Consider the following 14,844-nt stretch of genomic DNA (forward strand, 5'->3'; position numbering starts at 1 on the left):
GAGATGGAGTGGGAGCCAGAGAGAGAGACACAAACAAAGAGAAAGACATTTTGCTGGAAAGCAAAAGCCTCTCCACATTTATGCAAATAAAACAGTGTTGAGCCCTGAAATCCGGGCTCTCGTGGCAGTGTGTGGTGGGCTGAGGAACCCACTAGAGTGCAACCTCTACATGGGTGCATTTATATTAACATTATTGATAAGTTTAAAGCAAAAACGCTGCACAAAGTTTGCTTGTTTGATATCACTGATTACTGCTCACTGCAGACATCATGTGAGTCAACAAACATAGTAAATCATCACTAACTGTACAATATCTGCTGTCATTATAATGCCAACTGCTAGGATGTTCATATATTCCCATTTACTGGTAGCTGCAGAATGACTCATAAACCTCATAAAAAAGGCGGATGCAACAGAGCGTCTTTTTGTGTCGTTCTCACTATTTCCGGGTTTAAATTGGCTTTCAAAGTCTACCAACTTGTTGGAATACGTCTTCAGCCTTCTTCTATCCAGGCGAGAGGCATGACTTATGATCTACAATACAGGTTGACGAGCAAGGAAGCAAGGAAACGAGGAAGCAGCGCCTCAGTCGATCACGTCAATATTGGCACACGAGCAAGTGACCATGGCGCCGTTGTAAATAGTTTGTCTGCGTTAGCGCTTATAATAACAAAGTCACTAATACTTGGTTAATATTCAAGTCAGAAAATATAAATGGAATATTGTTGGCATAGCGCAGGGGTAGGGAACCTATGGCTCTAGAGCCAGATGTGTCTCTTTTGATGACTGCACCTGGCTCTCAGATAAATCTTAGTTGACATTGATTAACATGGTAAGTAATGGATAATTCCGCTGGTAATCACAGTGTCAAAAATAACGTTCAAAATATAAAACATTCTCATGCATTTTAATCCATCCATCCGGTTTCTACCACACCTGTTCAAGAAGTCGCATTAATGGAAAGAAGTATTTTATTTATTGTTGGTTAGCTTCAGAATAACAATGTTATTAAAAAGAATAAGATACTTATTATACACAAAAAATGTTGGTCTTACTTAAAAATGCACGGATTTAGTTGTATTCACTCTTGAATAAAATATTATATGGCTCTCATGGAAATACTTTTTAAAATATTTGGCTTGTATGGCTCTCTCGGCCAAAAAGGTTCCCGACCCCTGGCCTAGCGGTTAGAGTGTCCGGCCTGAAATCGGTAGGTCTTGAGTTCAAACCCCGGCCGAGTCATACCAAAGACTATAAAAATGGGACCCATTACCTCCCCGCATCAAAGGTTGGAATTGGGGGTTAAATCACCAAAAATGATTCCCGGGCGCAGCACCGCTGCTGCCCACTGCTCCCCTCACCTCCCAGGGGGGGGGGGGGAATCAAGGAGATGGGTCGAATGCAGAGTACAAAGTGTGTGACAATCGTTGGTACTTTAAGTTATGGATGTTTTTTATTGGTTTTTATGGGCAGAAGAGAGGACCTCCCATTATCACCGCTGTAAGCTGACTTTTATTTACGAGTTCCATCCATCCATCCATTTTCTGCCGCTTATTCCCGTTCGGGATCGCGGGGGGCGCTGGCGCCTATCTCAGCTGCAATCGGGCGGAAGGCGGGGTACACCCTGGACAAGTCGCCACCTCATCGCAGGGCCAACACAGATAGACGGACAACACTCACACACTAGGGCCAATTTTAGTGTTGCCAATCAACCTATCCCCAGGTGCATGTCTTTGGAAGTGGGAAGAAGCCAGAGTACCCGGAGGGAACCCACGCATTCACGGGGAGAACATGCAAAATCCACACAGAAAGATTCCGAGCCTGGATTTGAACCCAGGACTGCAGGACCTTCGTATTGTGAGGCAGACGCACTAACCCCTCTTCCACCGTGAAGCCCTATTTACGAGTTGAATTGCATAAAATAAATACATCCGTTGCCATGTCTTTCATGATGATTTTGAACGAGAGGCAAAATTCCAAAAGTGCAATTCTTATTTAACTTTCTGGAAATGTGGCCTCAAAAACAATATGAGCTAAATATCCTGATGTAAAACCTTTATTCGACAAACTAGCTGCTGGCTCTCTGCCACACCAGAGTCCGCGTGGAGAGACCGAGGAAGGATGAGCTTCACGGAGCTGAATGAGTATTTATGGGACACTTCGGTCTGCCTGGACAGACTCTCACTAATCCGTGCGTACTGGACTTTGGCTGAGAGTTAGTGGGCAGCCTAGGACTGAGTTGACTCTCTTGGTCCCTTTGTTGGGTCTGTTCGTCCCGATCGGTTTAAAAGACGCAAGTGTTAAACTACTAAAAGTGTGATTCTCACGTGAAACAAGTCGATTGTGTTTGGACGCTTGTGGCCTCTGCCGACTCGTGACTTTGCTGTCTTTTCCTGGCCACCTGCCGCCTCGGAATTCCTGAAGCAACAAAGTCAGCGGACAGACCGAGGGAGTCCCGGCGAGTCACAAAAGCCTCACGTCCGTGACTCGCCTCCATGCGGTCCTTTGTGTCGGCGTCAAAAGGTCAGCAGCTGAAGAAACCGGTTCTCATTTTGCTTGGAGAACTTTGGAAATGTTTTCTTTGGCAGGTGCACATAGTTGACTGATTAGTGTTTGACCGTGTTGATCAGCCAGCGGCATGTTTCGAGGTTGAACATTGACTACACATGTTCAATTCAATAATGATTGCTAGCTACCATGACAAGCTTTAATTTTAAATAAAAACAAGATCTCAAAGACTCCAGTCGGTGTCTGACAGATTTAAAACTCATATAAAGAATCCAAGGTGAGTTTTGTGGATGGTCAGGTGCAGAAGTAACGCTCAGAAGTCCTCATGACGAGCAGGACATATATCCAATGAATGTGTCTCTTTTCTGTATTGCATCCTGAGTGTCGGCGTGGGACAAGACACGCAAGAAGAGCGCAAAGATTGATATAGTCCACAGTGAAAGTGTCTCCTACAACGTGGAGAGGAACTCTTTGACCTGCCAGACCCAAAACCACAATGAGACAAGCAGGAAGAAGGAAATGTCCCAAAGCAAAAGAGGAAAAAAAAAAGTCACCTTGTCCACGATCGCTTCCTGTTTGATGCCATCGTTCTTGAAGTTGTCGTTGACGTCCAAAACGAGGACAGGAACATGATTCAGGTAATCAAAGTCCAGTCTGCAAAGAAGCCATCGTATTAATCATTCATGCTGTACCATTTTGAGAGAAAAACCTAATTGCAAAATTGCGATTTGATTTGTGAATTTTGTATCTTCTACATAATAAATGTGAAAATAAGGTGTGAAAGAAGACATGTTACTTTTAAAGTGTCAATATATTCTTCACGCATATGTGCTCACATTCGTGAAAAGTTACGTAAAAAAAGAGAACCATTTCTATAGGCAGGCAAGCCCCAAAATTTCTACACTATATTTTACCTTCAGATTTATTCTTCTCATTCACCAACCACTTTTGGCTGTCCTTTTTGTCCTGTGTATTATACCACATCATTTTAGTTGTTTTTTTTTAGAGATCATTTACAAACATTATTATCATTGAAAATAATGTAAAATTATATGACATGTAGGGGTGTAACGGTACGTGTATTTATATCGAACCGTTTCGGTTCAGCACGCGGGCGTACCGAACAAGTTCGGAAGCAGAAGTCTTCACAAGCTGCTCTGCTTTCTGCCTCTGTCTCTGCCTCATTGTCCCGCCCACACAACCATCTGATTGGTTACATACAAAGCCAATCAGCAGTGCGTATTCAGAGCGATGTAACAGCCAATCAGCAGTGCGTATTCAGACTTCAGAACGATGTAGTCAATGCTTTAGCGTCGAGCAGATATTCGTCTAGCAGGGGAGGAGCGGACTCTACCCAAATTATACTAAACACTTTCCAGTCACCACTATTACAAACATCACTATGAGCCCGTTGACCTTCTAGAAACTTAAACTGCAGCTCAGCTCGCTCACAGTATAGGCCTGTGATGAAGGCTAATTAGCTTTTAGCGTAACATTAGCTAATTTTTCTGTGTGTGTGTGGGTGTGTGTGCGTGCGCGTGCGTGTTTTAGGGGCAGCAAAGCCCTGTCTGTTATTTCATGGAACTACATTGTGTTTAGGGATGAATAGTCTCTCCTATTGCAATTCTAGTATTTTTCAGCTATAGTTACATGAATCATACGTAATGTAGCAGCCTAGTTTTGAATAGCAGGGTCCCTGCTATCACATGTTGATAAAAATACAACATTTACATAGTAAATGCAGGCTTCCAAAATGCTGTAATAAATTAAGCATGATGAGTTGACATTAAACAGTTTCAATGGAAACTGTTTAATGTTAAACTTTTTATATATAGAAGAACATTTTTTGTCATTTTATTTAATCGAAGCAACAACTTGAGGCAGTTTAATGTGGATTAATGTGGGCAGAATTATTATAGTGTTCCCAATGTTAAAAGGATATAGCCATTGTTTACAAATTTGGTAAATAAATAACCCAAAAAATGTATATTTTGTGGATTTCTTACTGTACCGAAAATGAACTGAACCGTGACCTCTAAACCGAGGTACGTACCGAACCAAAATTTTTGTGTACCGTTACACCCCGAATGACATGCATGCAATTTCCCATTTGGCAACTTTATCATGCAGCCACGCCCCCTCGGGTAAAATACTTCGGTTTTTGTGACCTGTTTACATCAAAAATAGACCCCCTTGCTGGCTACTAATAAATTAATTAGAACTAGGGCATGGGGCTATATCGATATACTCGATAAATTGCGGGTTTGTCTCTGTGCGATATAGAAAATGACTATCGTGATATTGGAGTATACATCTCACGCAGTTACTTTTAGCTGCGGGTATTACAACACGGGCGTTTCTCACTCTTTCTTGTCTCTCCTCACAGAGACATAAAACAAGCGCACCTTCTTACATATGTATACGCCCTCACGGAGCAGAGTGGTAGCGGCATGGGTGACGTTAGCTGTGGTGCGAGTGGTAATACGAGAGAAAGAAGGTGCAAATCTGGTAATAAATGATAGAAGAATTCCAAACAGCACAGGGTCCATCGTTTGGCGTTGGTTTGGCTTTAAGCGGGAATATGTCAAACAGACAACCATAATTTGTCAAATGTTGGGCAAAAGCGTTGCTACAAAAAGTAGCTGCAATGCTAATATGTAGCATCATTTGAGAAGTCACCCGCTCGAGAATGAAGAGTGCTTGAAACTCCGCATGTCAACATCTCCGTTCGTTGCCACACCAACAACATGCCATGGCAACCATTTCCAGATCAACACCATATGAAACAAATAGTCAACAAGAGAAGGAGATAACATCCGCAGGAACCTACCACATAGCGAAGGACATACATTGTTTGATTTCCTATCATGCAGTTCATTTTTATTTGAGAGTAATTGAAATATCCTGTGCACTTTATTTTAAACTATTGTAGTGGCATTCTGTACAAAAAGTGCACTTTAATTTAGTGTTGTTTTGATATGTCATCTTAGTGACATCGCGCACAAAAGTGCACTCATAACTTGTTTTAAAATGTCTCTGACAATCTTGCAATTTCTGTTTGGAAATGACATGAATGTTTGTGCCAGTGCCTTATAACTGTTAAATAAATACAGTTTTGGTCAATTGACTTGGTTGTGATTTCCCTCTCTGCATGAAAGTTGAAAATGAGCATATATTAACGCAGTATGAACAAGAATGATTTAATGTAGACATTGAGTCATCATACTGCTTCAACATACGAGTATTATGGTGTGTGTGTATAAGGTGAGACATTATCTGGCATTTTGCCTCGAAATATTATGCAAAAGCAACCTTCTTACCCTCTGGTACCTGCTGATCTGTATTTGGGATTTGCATAAGTCCTGAAAAAGTGCACGCGTCCGCCTTTGTAATCCGTGCCGACCCCGTCGTTGATAAGCTTCTTCTATTTCTCAGTCTTCTTGTTATGGGACATTCATCTTCCACTATTGCCATTTCTAATATAAAGTAATGTAAAGTTCTTACTTATATCTCTCAGTAAACTTGCCATGAAAGCGCTAAAACATAGCGGTGTAGTGAGTTTACATTATTCACCCAAGGAAGTTTTGTTATTAGAGGATTCCGGTCGAAAGGTTTTTAACGGAACACATTTCCGGCGTTGTTGCAAAAGTGAGTCCCGGATGAGGAGATGCTGCTCCGTTGTAGATTTAAGTAAAGTCTGGATGTCATTAAAACAGTTATCGCCATCTCCACTTCTGTCCTTGCACGCTACACTGTTACAACAAAGATGACGGGGCGCAGATGCTGCCGAAGGTGAGCCACCTAAATAAAACCACCCACAAAACGTCGCATCCTGAAGAGAATGTCAGAAAGCGGCTTGAAGATGATCTTTTAAAACGTAATCCACCATATTTTTCGGATTATAAATCGCTCCGGAGTATACGTCGCAATGGCCGAAAATGCATAATAAAGAAGGAAAAAAATATATATACGTCGCACTGGAATATAAGTCGCATTTTTGGGGGAAATTTGATAAAATCCAACACCAAGAATAGACATTTGAAAGGCAATTTAAAATAAATAAAGAATAGTGAACAACAGGCTGAATAAGTGTACGTTGTATGACGCATAAATAACCAACTGAAAAGGTGCCTGGTATGTTAACACAACATATTATGGTAAGAGTCATTCAAATAACATATAGAACAGTGTTTCCCACCGGTCAGGCATCCATTTGTGGCGGCAGCGATGACCAAGAAGAACACTTGATGCATATAATCACAGCAGTATGATGATTTTATGTGTCTACATTAAAACATTCTTCTTCATACTGCATGAATATATGCTACTTTTAACCTTTCATGCAGAGAGGGAAATCACAACTAAGTCAATTTACCAAAACTGTATTTATTAAATACACTTCATTCTCTCGCAGGTGACTTTTTAAAAGAAAGAACAAATTAATAGTGTCGCTACCTTTTTGTAGTAACACTTCTGCTGCATACTTTGCATTGATTGATTGATAATTTTATTAGTAGATTGCACAGTACATATTCCGTACAATTGACCACTAAATGGTAACACCCGAATAAGTTTTTCAACTTGTTTAGGTCGGGGTTCACGTTAATCAATTCATGGTACAAATATATATTATCAGCATAATACAGTCATCACACAGGTTAATCATCATAGTACATACATTGAATAGCATATTGCTGTTGTCTGCTGAATATCTTCCCACTTGAAGCCAAACCACCGCCAGATGATGGTTCCCCTGCTGTTTATGTTGGGCTTTTATTGCTATTCCTCCATTTGTGATAAGTTTTGCACCATCTCTCTCTTGTATTGTTACAAGCTCCGCTCGCTGGACCCGCGTCAGCTAATGTTAGCCATGCTGCAACCTCTCTGCTCGGCGAAAGCTATGACGCTAGACTTGCGAGAGTATGTGACGTATGTAAGAAGGCGGGCTTGTTTTCCGTATCTGTCAGAATGAGAGACGAGGAGGAGAAACGCCTGTTGTGTGATGCACGCGGCTAAATGCAACTCGATCTGCCTCAGCTAACGTTAGCTCTCGGCAAGAGCATATGACGCTAGACGCGCGACAGTATGTGACGTATGTAAGAAGGCGGGCTACTGCACCGGACTTGTAACTACAATTTTCATTCACAGACAGAGTCCCATTGCTTTTATGAGCGGTCGAGCGAGTCAAAAGCCGAAAAATCTATTAGTGGCGGCCGTAATTCTTTCGTGGCGGTCCGCCACAAATAAAATGAATATGTGGGAAACCCTGCGTTTACCAAACAATCTGTCACTCCTTATCGATAAATCCGATGAAATCTTATTCCTCGATGTCGCTTCTAAACAACTCTCCCAACTCCAAAAGGTACGCGCCGCTTCCTCTGGTCGTTTTCTGCCGCATATTTAAGTGAATTTTATTTATATAGCGCTTTTCTCTAGTGACTCAAAGCGCTTTACATAGTGAAACCCAATATCTAAGTTACATTTAAACCAGTGTGGGTGGCACTGGGAGCAGGTGGGTAAAGTGTCTTGCCCAAGGACACAACGGCAGTGACTAGGATGGCGGAAGCGGGAATCGAACCTGCAACCCTCAAGTTGCTGGCACGGCCACTCTACCAACTGAGCTATACCGCCCCAACGGAGCTAGCAGGAAACCATCCCAAGCGGAGGCGGATCGGCAGCGCAGGGATGTCCCCAAGCCGATACACAGGCAAGCGGTCCATCCTGGGTCCCGACTCTGGACAGCCAGTACGTCATCCATGGCCATCGGATCGGACCGGACCCCCTCCACAAGGGAGAGTGGGACATAGGAGAAAAAGAAAAGAAACGGCAGATCAACTGGTCTAAAAAGGGAGTCTATTTAAAGGCTAGAGTATACAAATGAGTACTACGTCCAGCTTGTCATCTGCAGTACATGATTTCCTTTTCGGTGCCATTTTTGTTCAGCTCTTCTCAGTTTTTATAAGTTACCGCCAACGATGAAATGATCCATTTTAATAGCTACAGCAGCAGCATATAGCAGTTAGCATTCCATGACCCACAATGCACTTCTGCCATGGCCCTCACCCGCCGAATTCCGATTGGTTGACGTGTATGTGACGATGGCTAACATTTTCTTCGTCTCTTCCGCGAATGCTGTAAATAATATCATTATTATCAGTAGAAGCATTTGAGTCTCACCTTAAAACTCATTTGTATACTCTAGCCTTTAAATAGACTCCCTTTTTAGACCAGTTGATCTGCCGTTTCTTTTCTTTTTCTCCTATGTCCCACTCTCCCTTGTGGAGGGGGTCCGGTCCGATCCGATGGCCATGGATGACGTACTGGCTGTCCAGAGTCGGGACCCAGGATGGACCGCTTGCCTGTGTATCGGCTTGGGGACATCCCTGCGCTGCCGATCCGCCTCCGCTTGGGATGGTTTCCTGCTAGCTCCGCTGTGAACGGGACTCTCGCTGCTGTGTTGGATCCGCTTTGGACTGGACTCTCGCTGCTGTGTTGGATCCACTATGGATTTAACTTTCACAGTATCATGTTAGACCCGCTCGACATCCATTGCTTTAGTCCTCTCCAAGGTTCTCATAGTCATCATTGTCACCGACGTCCCACTGGGTCATTATTGTCACCGATGTCCCACTGGGTGTGAGTTTTCCTTGCCCTTATGTGGGCCTACCGAGGATGTCGTAGTGGTTTGTGCAGCCCTTTGAGACACTAGTGATTTAGGGCTATATAAGTAAACATTGATCGATTGATTGATTTGATATTTTACGGTAATGTGTTAATAATTTCACACGAGTCGCTCCGGAGTATATGTGGCACCCCCGGCCAAACTATGAAAAAAACTGTGACTTATAGTCCGAAAAAATACGGTATGCAACATTTTGACCAAAGAACCACCATTACATGTTATGAAGACCACAAGGAAGGGTTTTCAATGTAGAAAAAAATCATAATAATATGACTCCTTTAATGCGCCCTATAATACAGCGCGCCTTATATGTGGAAAAAGATTGAAAATAGACCATATATTGGCAGTGCGCCTTATAATCCGGTGCGCCCTATGGTCTGGAAAATAGGGTGATTAAAAGCTTGATTTCGATTAATGGTGCAGCCCTAGTTTTAACAAAAGGTGTGCGCGTCCCAACCTGAGCTTCCTGTGGACGAGCCAATCTTCATGTTTCAGGTGAAGTTGTTCCAAATACTCCAGAGGAATGTCGCTCTCTTCTTCTCGACCGCGGTGGATCAGACGCTGCATGCAGCACTGAGACGCCAACAACAGGTCAGGTGACGCTCACGTTGACGTGTGACGAATGTGTGCGGCGAGGCCTTTACCTGTGGGTCGGCTCTCAGGTAAATGATGGCGTCGAGAGCGATGTCCTCCTCAAAGCTACCGAGCAACCATCCGTGCCAGTCCTGGTAGACGCTCCACTCCGTCTCGCTTATGTTGCCAGACTCATACAGGTTGGACGCAAACACGTACCTGAACCCACACAAGCAAAGTGAAAAGTCCCTTAAAGACCTACTGAAACCAGCTACTACCCACCACGCAGTCTGATAGTTTATATATCAATGATGAAATATTAACATTGCAACACATGCCAATACGGCCGCTTTAGTTTACTAAATTGCAATTTTAAATTTCCCGCGAGGTATCCTGTTGAAAACGTCACGGAATGATGACGCGTGCTTGTGACGTTATTGGTTGGGGCGGACACTTCAGCCCAGCACCACTCACGACTAAAAGTTGTCTCTTTTCATGGCATAATTACACAGTATTCTGGACATCTGTGTTGCTGAATATTTGGCAATTTGTTCAATTAATAATGGAGACGTCAAAGAAGAATGCTGTTGGTGGAAAGCGGTCGATTGCAGCTGCGGTTAGCAAAACAAACACAGCCGGTGTTTCTATGTTTGTTGTGAAGCTTTAACACAGAGCGGTCAAGCGAACATGTTTCTCTACGTCAACCAGCAGGTTTTTGGATGAGAAAATTGTGATATTAAGTCGGCTCTTACCGGAGACTTGAGTGGAGTTAGCGTCCTCCTGCAGCAGCTGTCAACTTGGCTCCTCTCAGAGGGACTGGTGTTCACCGCAGCCCTCCGACTTTCAGGTATGACTTTATAATCTCACTAAAACACCATTAACACAATAAGCAGATAAGGAATTTTCCAGAATTATCCCGGTAAATGTGTCTAATAACATCTGAATCGCTCCCATTGCCGTCGCTTTTTTTTTTTTTTTTTAAATGCTTCACTCTAACTTTCCTCATCCACAAATCTTTCATCCTTGCTCAAATTTATGGGGAATGTGTCGCTTTCTCTGTCCGAATAGCTTTTTATGCTGGAGGCTATGATTATAAACAATGTGAGGTTGTGAGAAGCCCTACAACCCGTGACGTCACGCGCACATCGTCTGCTACTTCCGGGACAGGCAAGGCTTTATTATTAGCGACCAAAAGTTGCGAACTTTATCGTGGATGTTCTCTACTAAATCCTTTCAGCAAAAATATGGCAATATCGCGAAATGATCAAGTATGACACACAGAATGGACCTGCTATCCCCGTTTAAATAAGAAAATCTCATTTCAGTAGGCCTTTTAAGGTTCGCTTACCTGTCCGAGTAGACGGAACGCTCGAAGAACTGAATTGGGTTTTCCGCCTGCTGAAGTTTGACTGATGGCGACTTAAGCTGGGCGCGAACTCTGCTGAGACATGCGTAACTCTGACACCCACACCCACACAGACAATTAGCTTCTGTGGCCTTGCTCACACTGGGTCAAGAGATGTACCTGGAAGGTGTAGGACCAACGGCTGGGTTTGTCGTAGAGCATGTGTAGCAGATTTCCTCCGCTCTTCTGGGAGGAACTCAGCTCCTGATTGGGTAAGCAGTTTGTCATTCATTTTCAAAGGACAGCTGTCTGTCAATTACGTTTATTTTTTGGAAGGACATGTCCGCTCACCTGGTAAACGTCCCCGCTGTCATTGTGGACATTGCACCACTTGCCGATGGGTTCAGGTATGACCTCCCAGTCTGATGACGCCCTTTGGAGAACTCGCACAAAGGTGGACTTCCCGGCCGCTGGGGTCACAACATGACAACGATTCAGAACATAACAACTCAAAGAACACCGCAACAAGCCACAACGTGACAACTATTCACAACGATACACAATTAGGCCGTAAGGTGAACCGGTTTTCCGTTTCATCTCGTTCCCATGTCTGGGCACTAAATCATTTTTGGTTCTTAAAAAATATATTTTGGTTTTCAATGAGAAAAAAAAAGTTCTCCACTGGACATGCAGGCAAATTCTTTTAAATTAGTGTTTAAAGTCGGGAATATTTCTTGTTCCCAAACTCTTCCATTTTCTTATAGTAAAGCTGACATTTGACTTTGGAATATTTAGGAGAGAGGAAATTTCACGACTGGATTTGTTGCACAGGTAAATGGTAAATAGGTTGTACTTGTATAGCGTTTTTTACCTTTTTAAGAAACTCAAAGCGCTCTAACACTATTTCCACATTCACACACTGACGGCGGGAGCTGCCATGCAAGGCGCTAACCAGGACCCATCAGGAGCAAGGGTGAAGTGTCTTGTTCAAGGACACAACGGAAGTGACTAGGAAGGTGGCATCCTGTGACAGTTCCACGCTGGAAATCACTGAACTCCTGAGGGTGGCCCATTCTTTCACAAATGTTTGTAGAAACAGTCACCATCGCATCCGAGGCTTTGCATTGTACTCGGTGATGTATGGCTTAGATGCAGCTGCTCGGCCATGGAAACCCATTCCATGAAGCTCCCTGCGTACTGTACGTGGTGTAATTGGAAGGTCACATGAAGTTTGGAGCTCTGTAGCAACTGACTGTTGCGCTTCAGCATCCGCTGACCCCTTTCTGTCAGTTTACGTGGCCTAACAATTGGTGGCTGAGTTGCTGTTGTTCCCAAACTTTTCCATTTTCTTATCATAAAGCCGACAGATGACTTTGGAATATTTAGGAGCGAGGAAATTTCACGACTGGACTTGTTGCACAGGTGGCATCCTATGACGGTACCACGCTGGAAATCACTCAGAGCGGCCCATTCTTTCCCCAATGTTTGTAGAAACAGTCTACATGCCTAAGTGCTTGATTTTAATCACCTGTGGCGAAGGCCAAGTGATTAGGACACCTGATTCTGGTCATTTGGTTGGGTGGCCAAATACTTTTGGCAATATAGTGTATATTAATTACCATACATATTTATATTATGTATATTCCACAAAAAGTCGACAATTGTCCTACATAGGACTTTTTTGTTTGACGACTTAGTAGTATTCATCCATTTTTCTACCATTTGTCCGTCTCTCAGCTGCATTCGGGTTATAATCGTGTTATGCAAAAGGATACCTAGATCAGGGGTCACCAACCTTTCTGAAACCAAGAGCTACTTCTTGGGTACTGATTAATGCGAAGGGCTACCAGTTTGATACACACTTAAATAAATTGCCAGAAATAGTCAATTTGCTCAATTTACCTTTATTAAATAAAAATGGGTATTTCTGTCTGTCATTCCGTCGTACATTTTTTTTCCTTTTACGGAAGGTTTTTTGTAGAAAATAAATGATGAAAAAACACTTAATTGAGTGGTTTAAAAGAGGAGAAAACAGGAAAAAAATAAATTAAATTTTGGAACATAGTTTATCTTCATTTTCGACTCTTTAAAATTCAAAATTCAACCGAAAAAAAATAAAGGGAAAAACTAGCTAATTTGAATCTTTTTGAAAAAATTAATAAAAGAATTTATGGAACATCATTAGTAATTTTTGCTGATTAAGATTAATTTTAGAATTTTGATGACATGTTTTAAATAGGGTAAAATTCAGTCTGCATTTTGTTAGAATATATAACAAATTGGATCAAGCTATATTTCTAACAAAGACAAATAATTATTTCTTCAAGATTTCCCAGAACAAAAATTTTTAAAGAAATTCAAAATACTTTGAAATAAAATTTAAATTTGATTCTAAAGATTTTCTAGATTTTGAATTTTAATCATGTTTGAAAAAATATTTCACGGATAATTTTCGTTGAAAAAACAGAAGCTAAAATGAAGAATTAAATTAAAATGTATTCATTATTCTTTACAATAAAAAATAAATTTACTTGAACATTGATTTAAATTGTCAGGAAAGAAGAGGAAGGAATTTAAAAGGTAAAAAGGTATATGCGTTTAAAAACCCTAAAATCATTTATAAGGTTTTATTTCTTCTCTAAAATTGTCTTTATGAAAGTTATAAGAAGCAAAGTAAAAAAAATAAATGAATTTATTTAAACAAGTGATGACCAAGTCTTAAAATTATTTTCTTGGATTTTCAATTTCTATTTGAGTTTTGTCTCTCTTAGAATTAAAAATGTCGAGCAAAGCGAGACCAGCTTGCTAGTAAATAAATACAATGTAAAAAAATAGAGGCAGCTCACTGGTAAGTGCTGCTATTTGAGCTATTTTTAGAACAGGCCAGCGGGCGACTCATCTGGTCCTTACGGGCACCACGTTGGTGACCCCTGACCTAAATGGAAGTTCTATGGTTGAACTTTTCGGCGTTCATTAAAAAATATAAAAGTTGAACTCACCGATATTTCCTTCGATTGAAATCTTTTTGTGACGGCGGGAAAAGTTTGGTCCAGTGGAAAAAGCGCGGGCGAGCTTTGGAGGAGTCGCCATATTGACAAAACTTGTCTTGTTTGTTCCCTTCTTTCTTCTGACACTTTAGCTCGACGACACTTATATTTTTCTTCTTCTTCCACTTGTGTTTATTCACGTCTTTCTTCTTTCTCCACTTTTGTTTGAAACCCGGACAGCAGGAGAATGTCCTTCAACCTTTAAAACCTGCGCGCGCAAACTTGGTGATGTGTTTCCGCTTCAAATGGATGCAACTACCTAGCGGTATGAAGACATCTATACCACACCGCTTTTTTTTAGCGTTGATATATTTTAATATATAACAATACTAATTATTAAAAACGAAATAAGGGTGCACGTACAACTTTTACTTTCAAACTTCTGTAAATTAATCCTAAATTGTATACACGCACCCCTTCATAATTAAAATAATGGAAAAGCCCATATCACGTGACATAAATGACGCTCTGAGAGGAAATGACGTCAGAGATATCGTATTTTATTAATTCCTTCAGGAAAATTACAATTCCAGCAGTAGTGTACAGAATTGAGATAGTATTAAAAAAAAAGTAAATAATGGAGATATAAATTTAAATAAAATAGAAAATATATATCTATAAGAATAAAATATAACACAAAAAATTAGACAAGAGAAAGTAGTGTTATGAAATTTAAAAAAAATGTAGAA

At 41.4% G+C, this 14,844-nt stretch overlaps 1 protein-coding gene across 2 annotated transcripts; it reads right to left on the reverse strand.

The window, feature by feature from the left end:
* Positions 1-2,681: 2,681 nt before the first annotated feature.
* LOC133545523 (deoxycytidine kinase 2-like) lies at positions 2,682-14,404 on the reverse strand. Of its 2 annotated transcripts, XR_009804865.1 has the most exons (9): positions 14,108-14,404; positions 11,460-11,578; positions 11,289-11,372; positions 11,112-11,221; positions 9,835-9,982; positions 9,648-9,763; positions 3,423-3,474; positions 3,063-3,162; positions 2,682-2,984 (listed from the first exon to the last, which is right to left on the reverse strand). XR_009804865.1 is itself a non-coding variant. In XM_061891170.1 (8 exons), exons 1-8 carry the CDS (start codon positions 14,196-14,198, stop codon positions 2,958-2,960), a joined length of 795 nt encoding a protein of 264 aa, XP_061747154.1. In that variant the 5' UTR covers positions 14,199-14,402; the 3' UTR covers positions 2,682-2,957. The 2 variants fall into 2 exon arrangements, 1 of the variants encoding a protein (XP_061747154.1); XM_061891170.1 differs by lacking the exon at positions 3,423-3,474 and having other exon boundaries at positions 14,108-14,402.
* Positions 14,405-14,844: the final 440 nt, after the last annotated feature.

Source organism: Nerophis ophidion, linkage group LG28 (assembly GCF_033978795.1).
Source record: "Nerophis ophidion isolate RoL-2023_Sa linkage group LG28, RoL_Noph_v1.0, whole genome shotgun sequence".
NCBI classification, from domain to species: domain Eukaryota; kingdom Metazoa; phylum Chordata; class Actinopteri; order Syngnathiformes; family Syngnathidae; genus Nerophis; species Nerophis ophidion.

Bases quoted from the DNA above. Each gene is read 5' to 3' on its own strand.
- LOC133545523 (XM_061891170.1), bottom strand. From the start codon at position 14,198: ATGGCGACTCCTCCAAAGCTCGCCCGCGCTTTTTCCACTGGACCAAAC. The intron at 9,983-11,111 runs GTAAGCGAACCT...GTGTGGGTTCAG, and splicing joins CGTTCCGTCTACTCGGACAG to GTACGTGTTTGCGTCCAACC. The intron at 9,764-9,834 runs GTAAAGGCCTCG...TTGGCGTCTCAG, and splicing joins ACCTGAGAGCCGACCCACAG to TGCTGCATGCAGCGTCTGAT.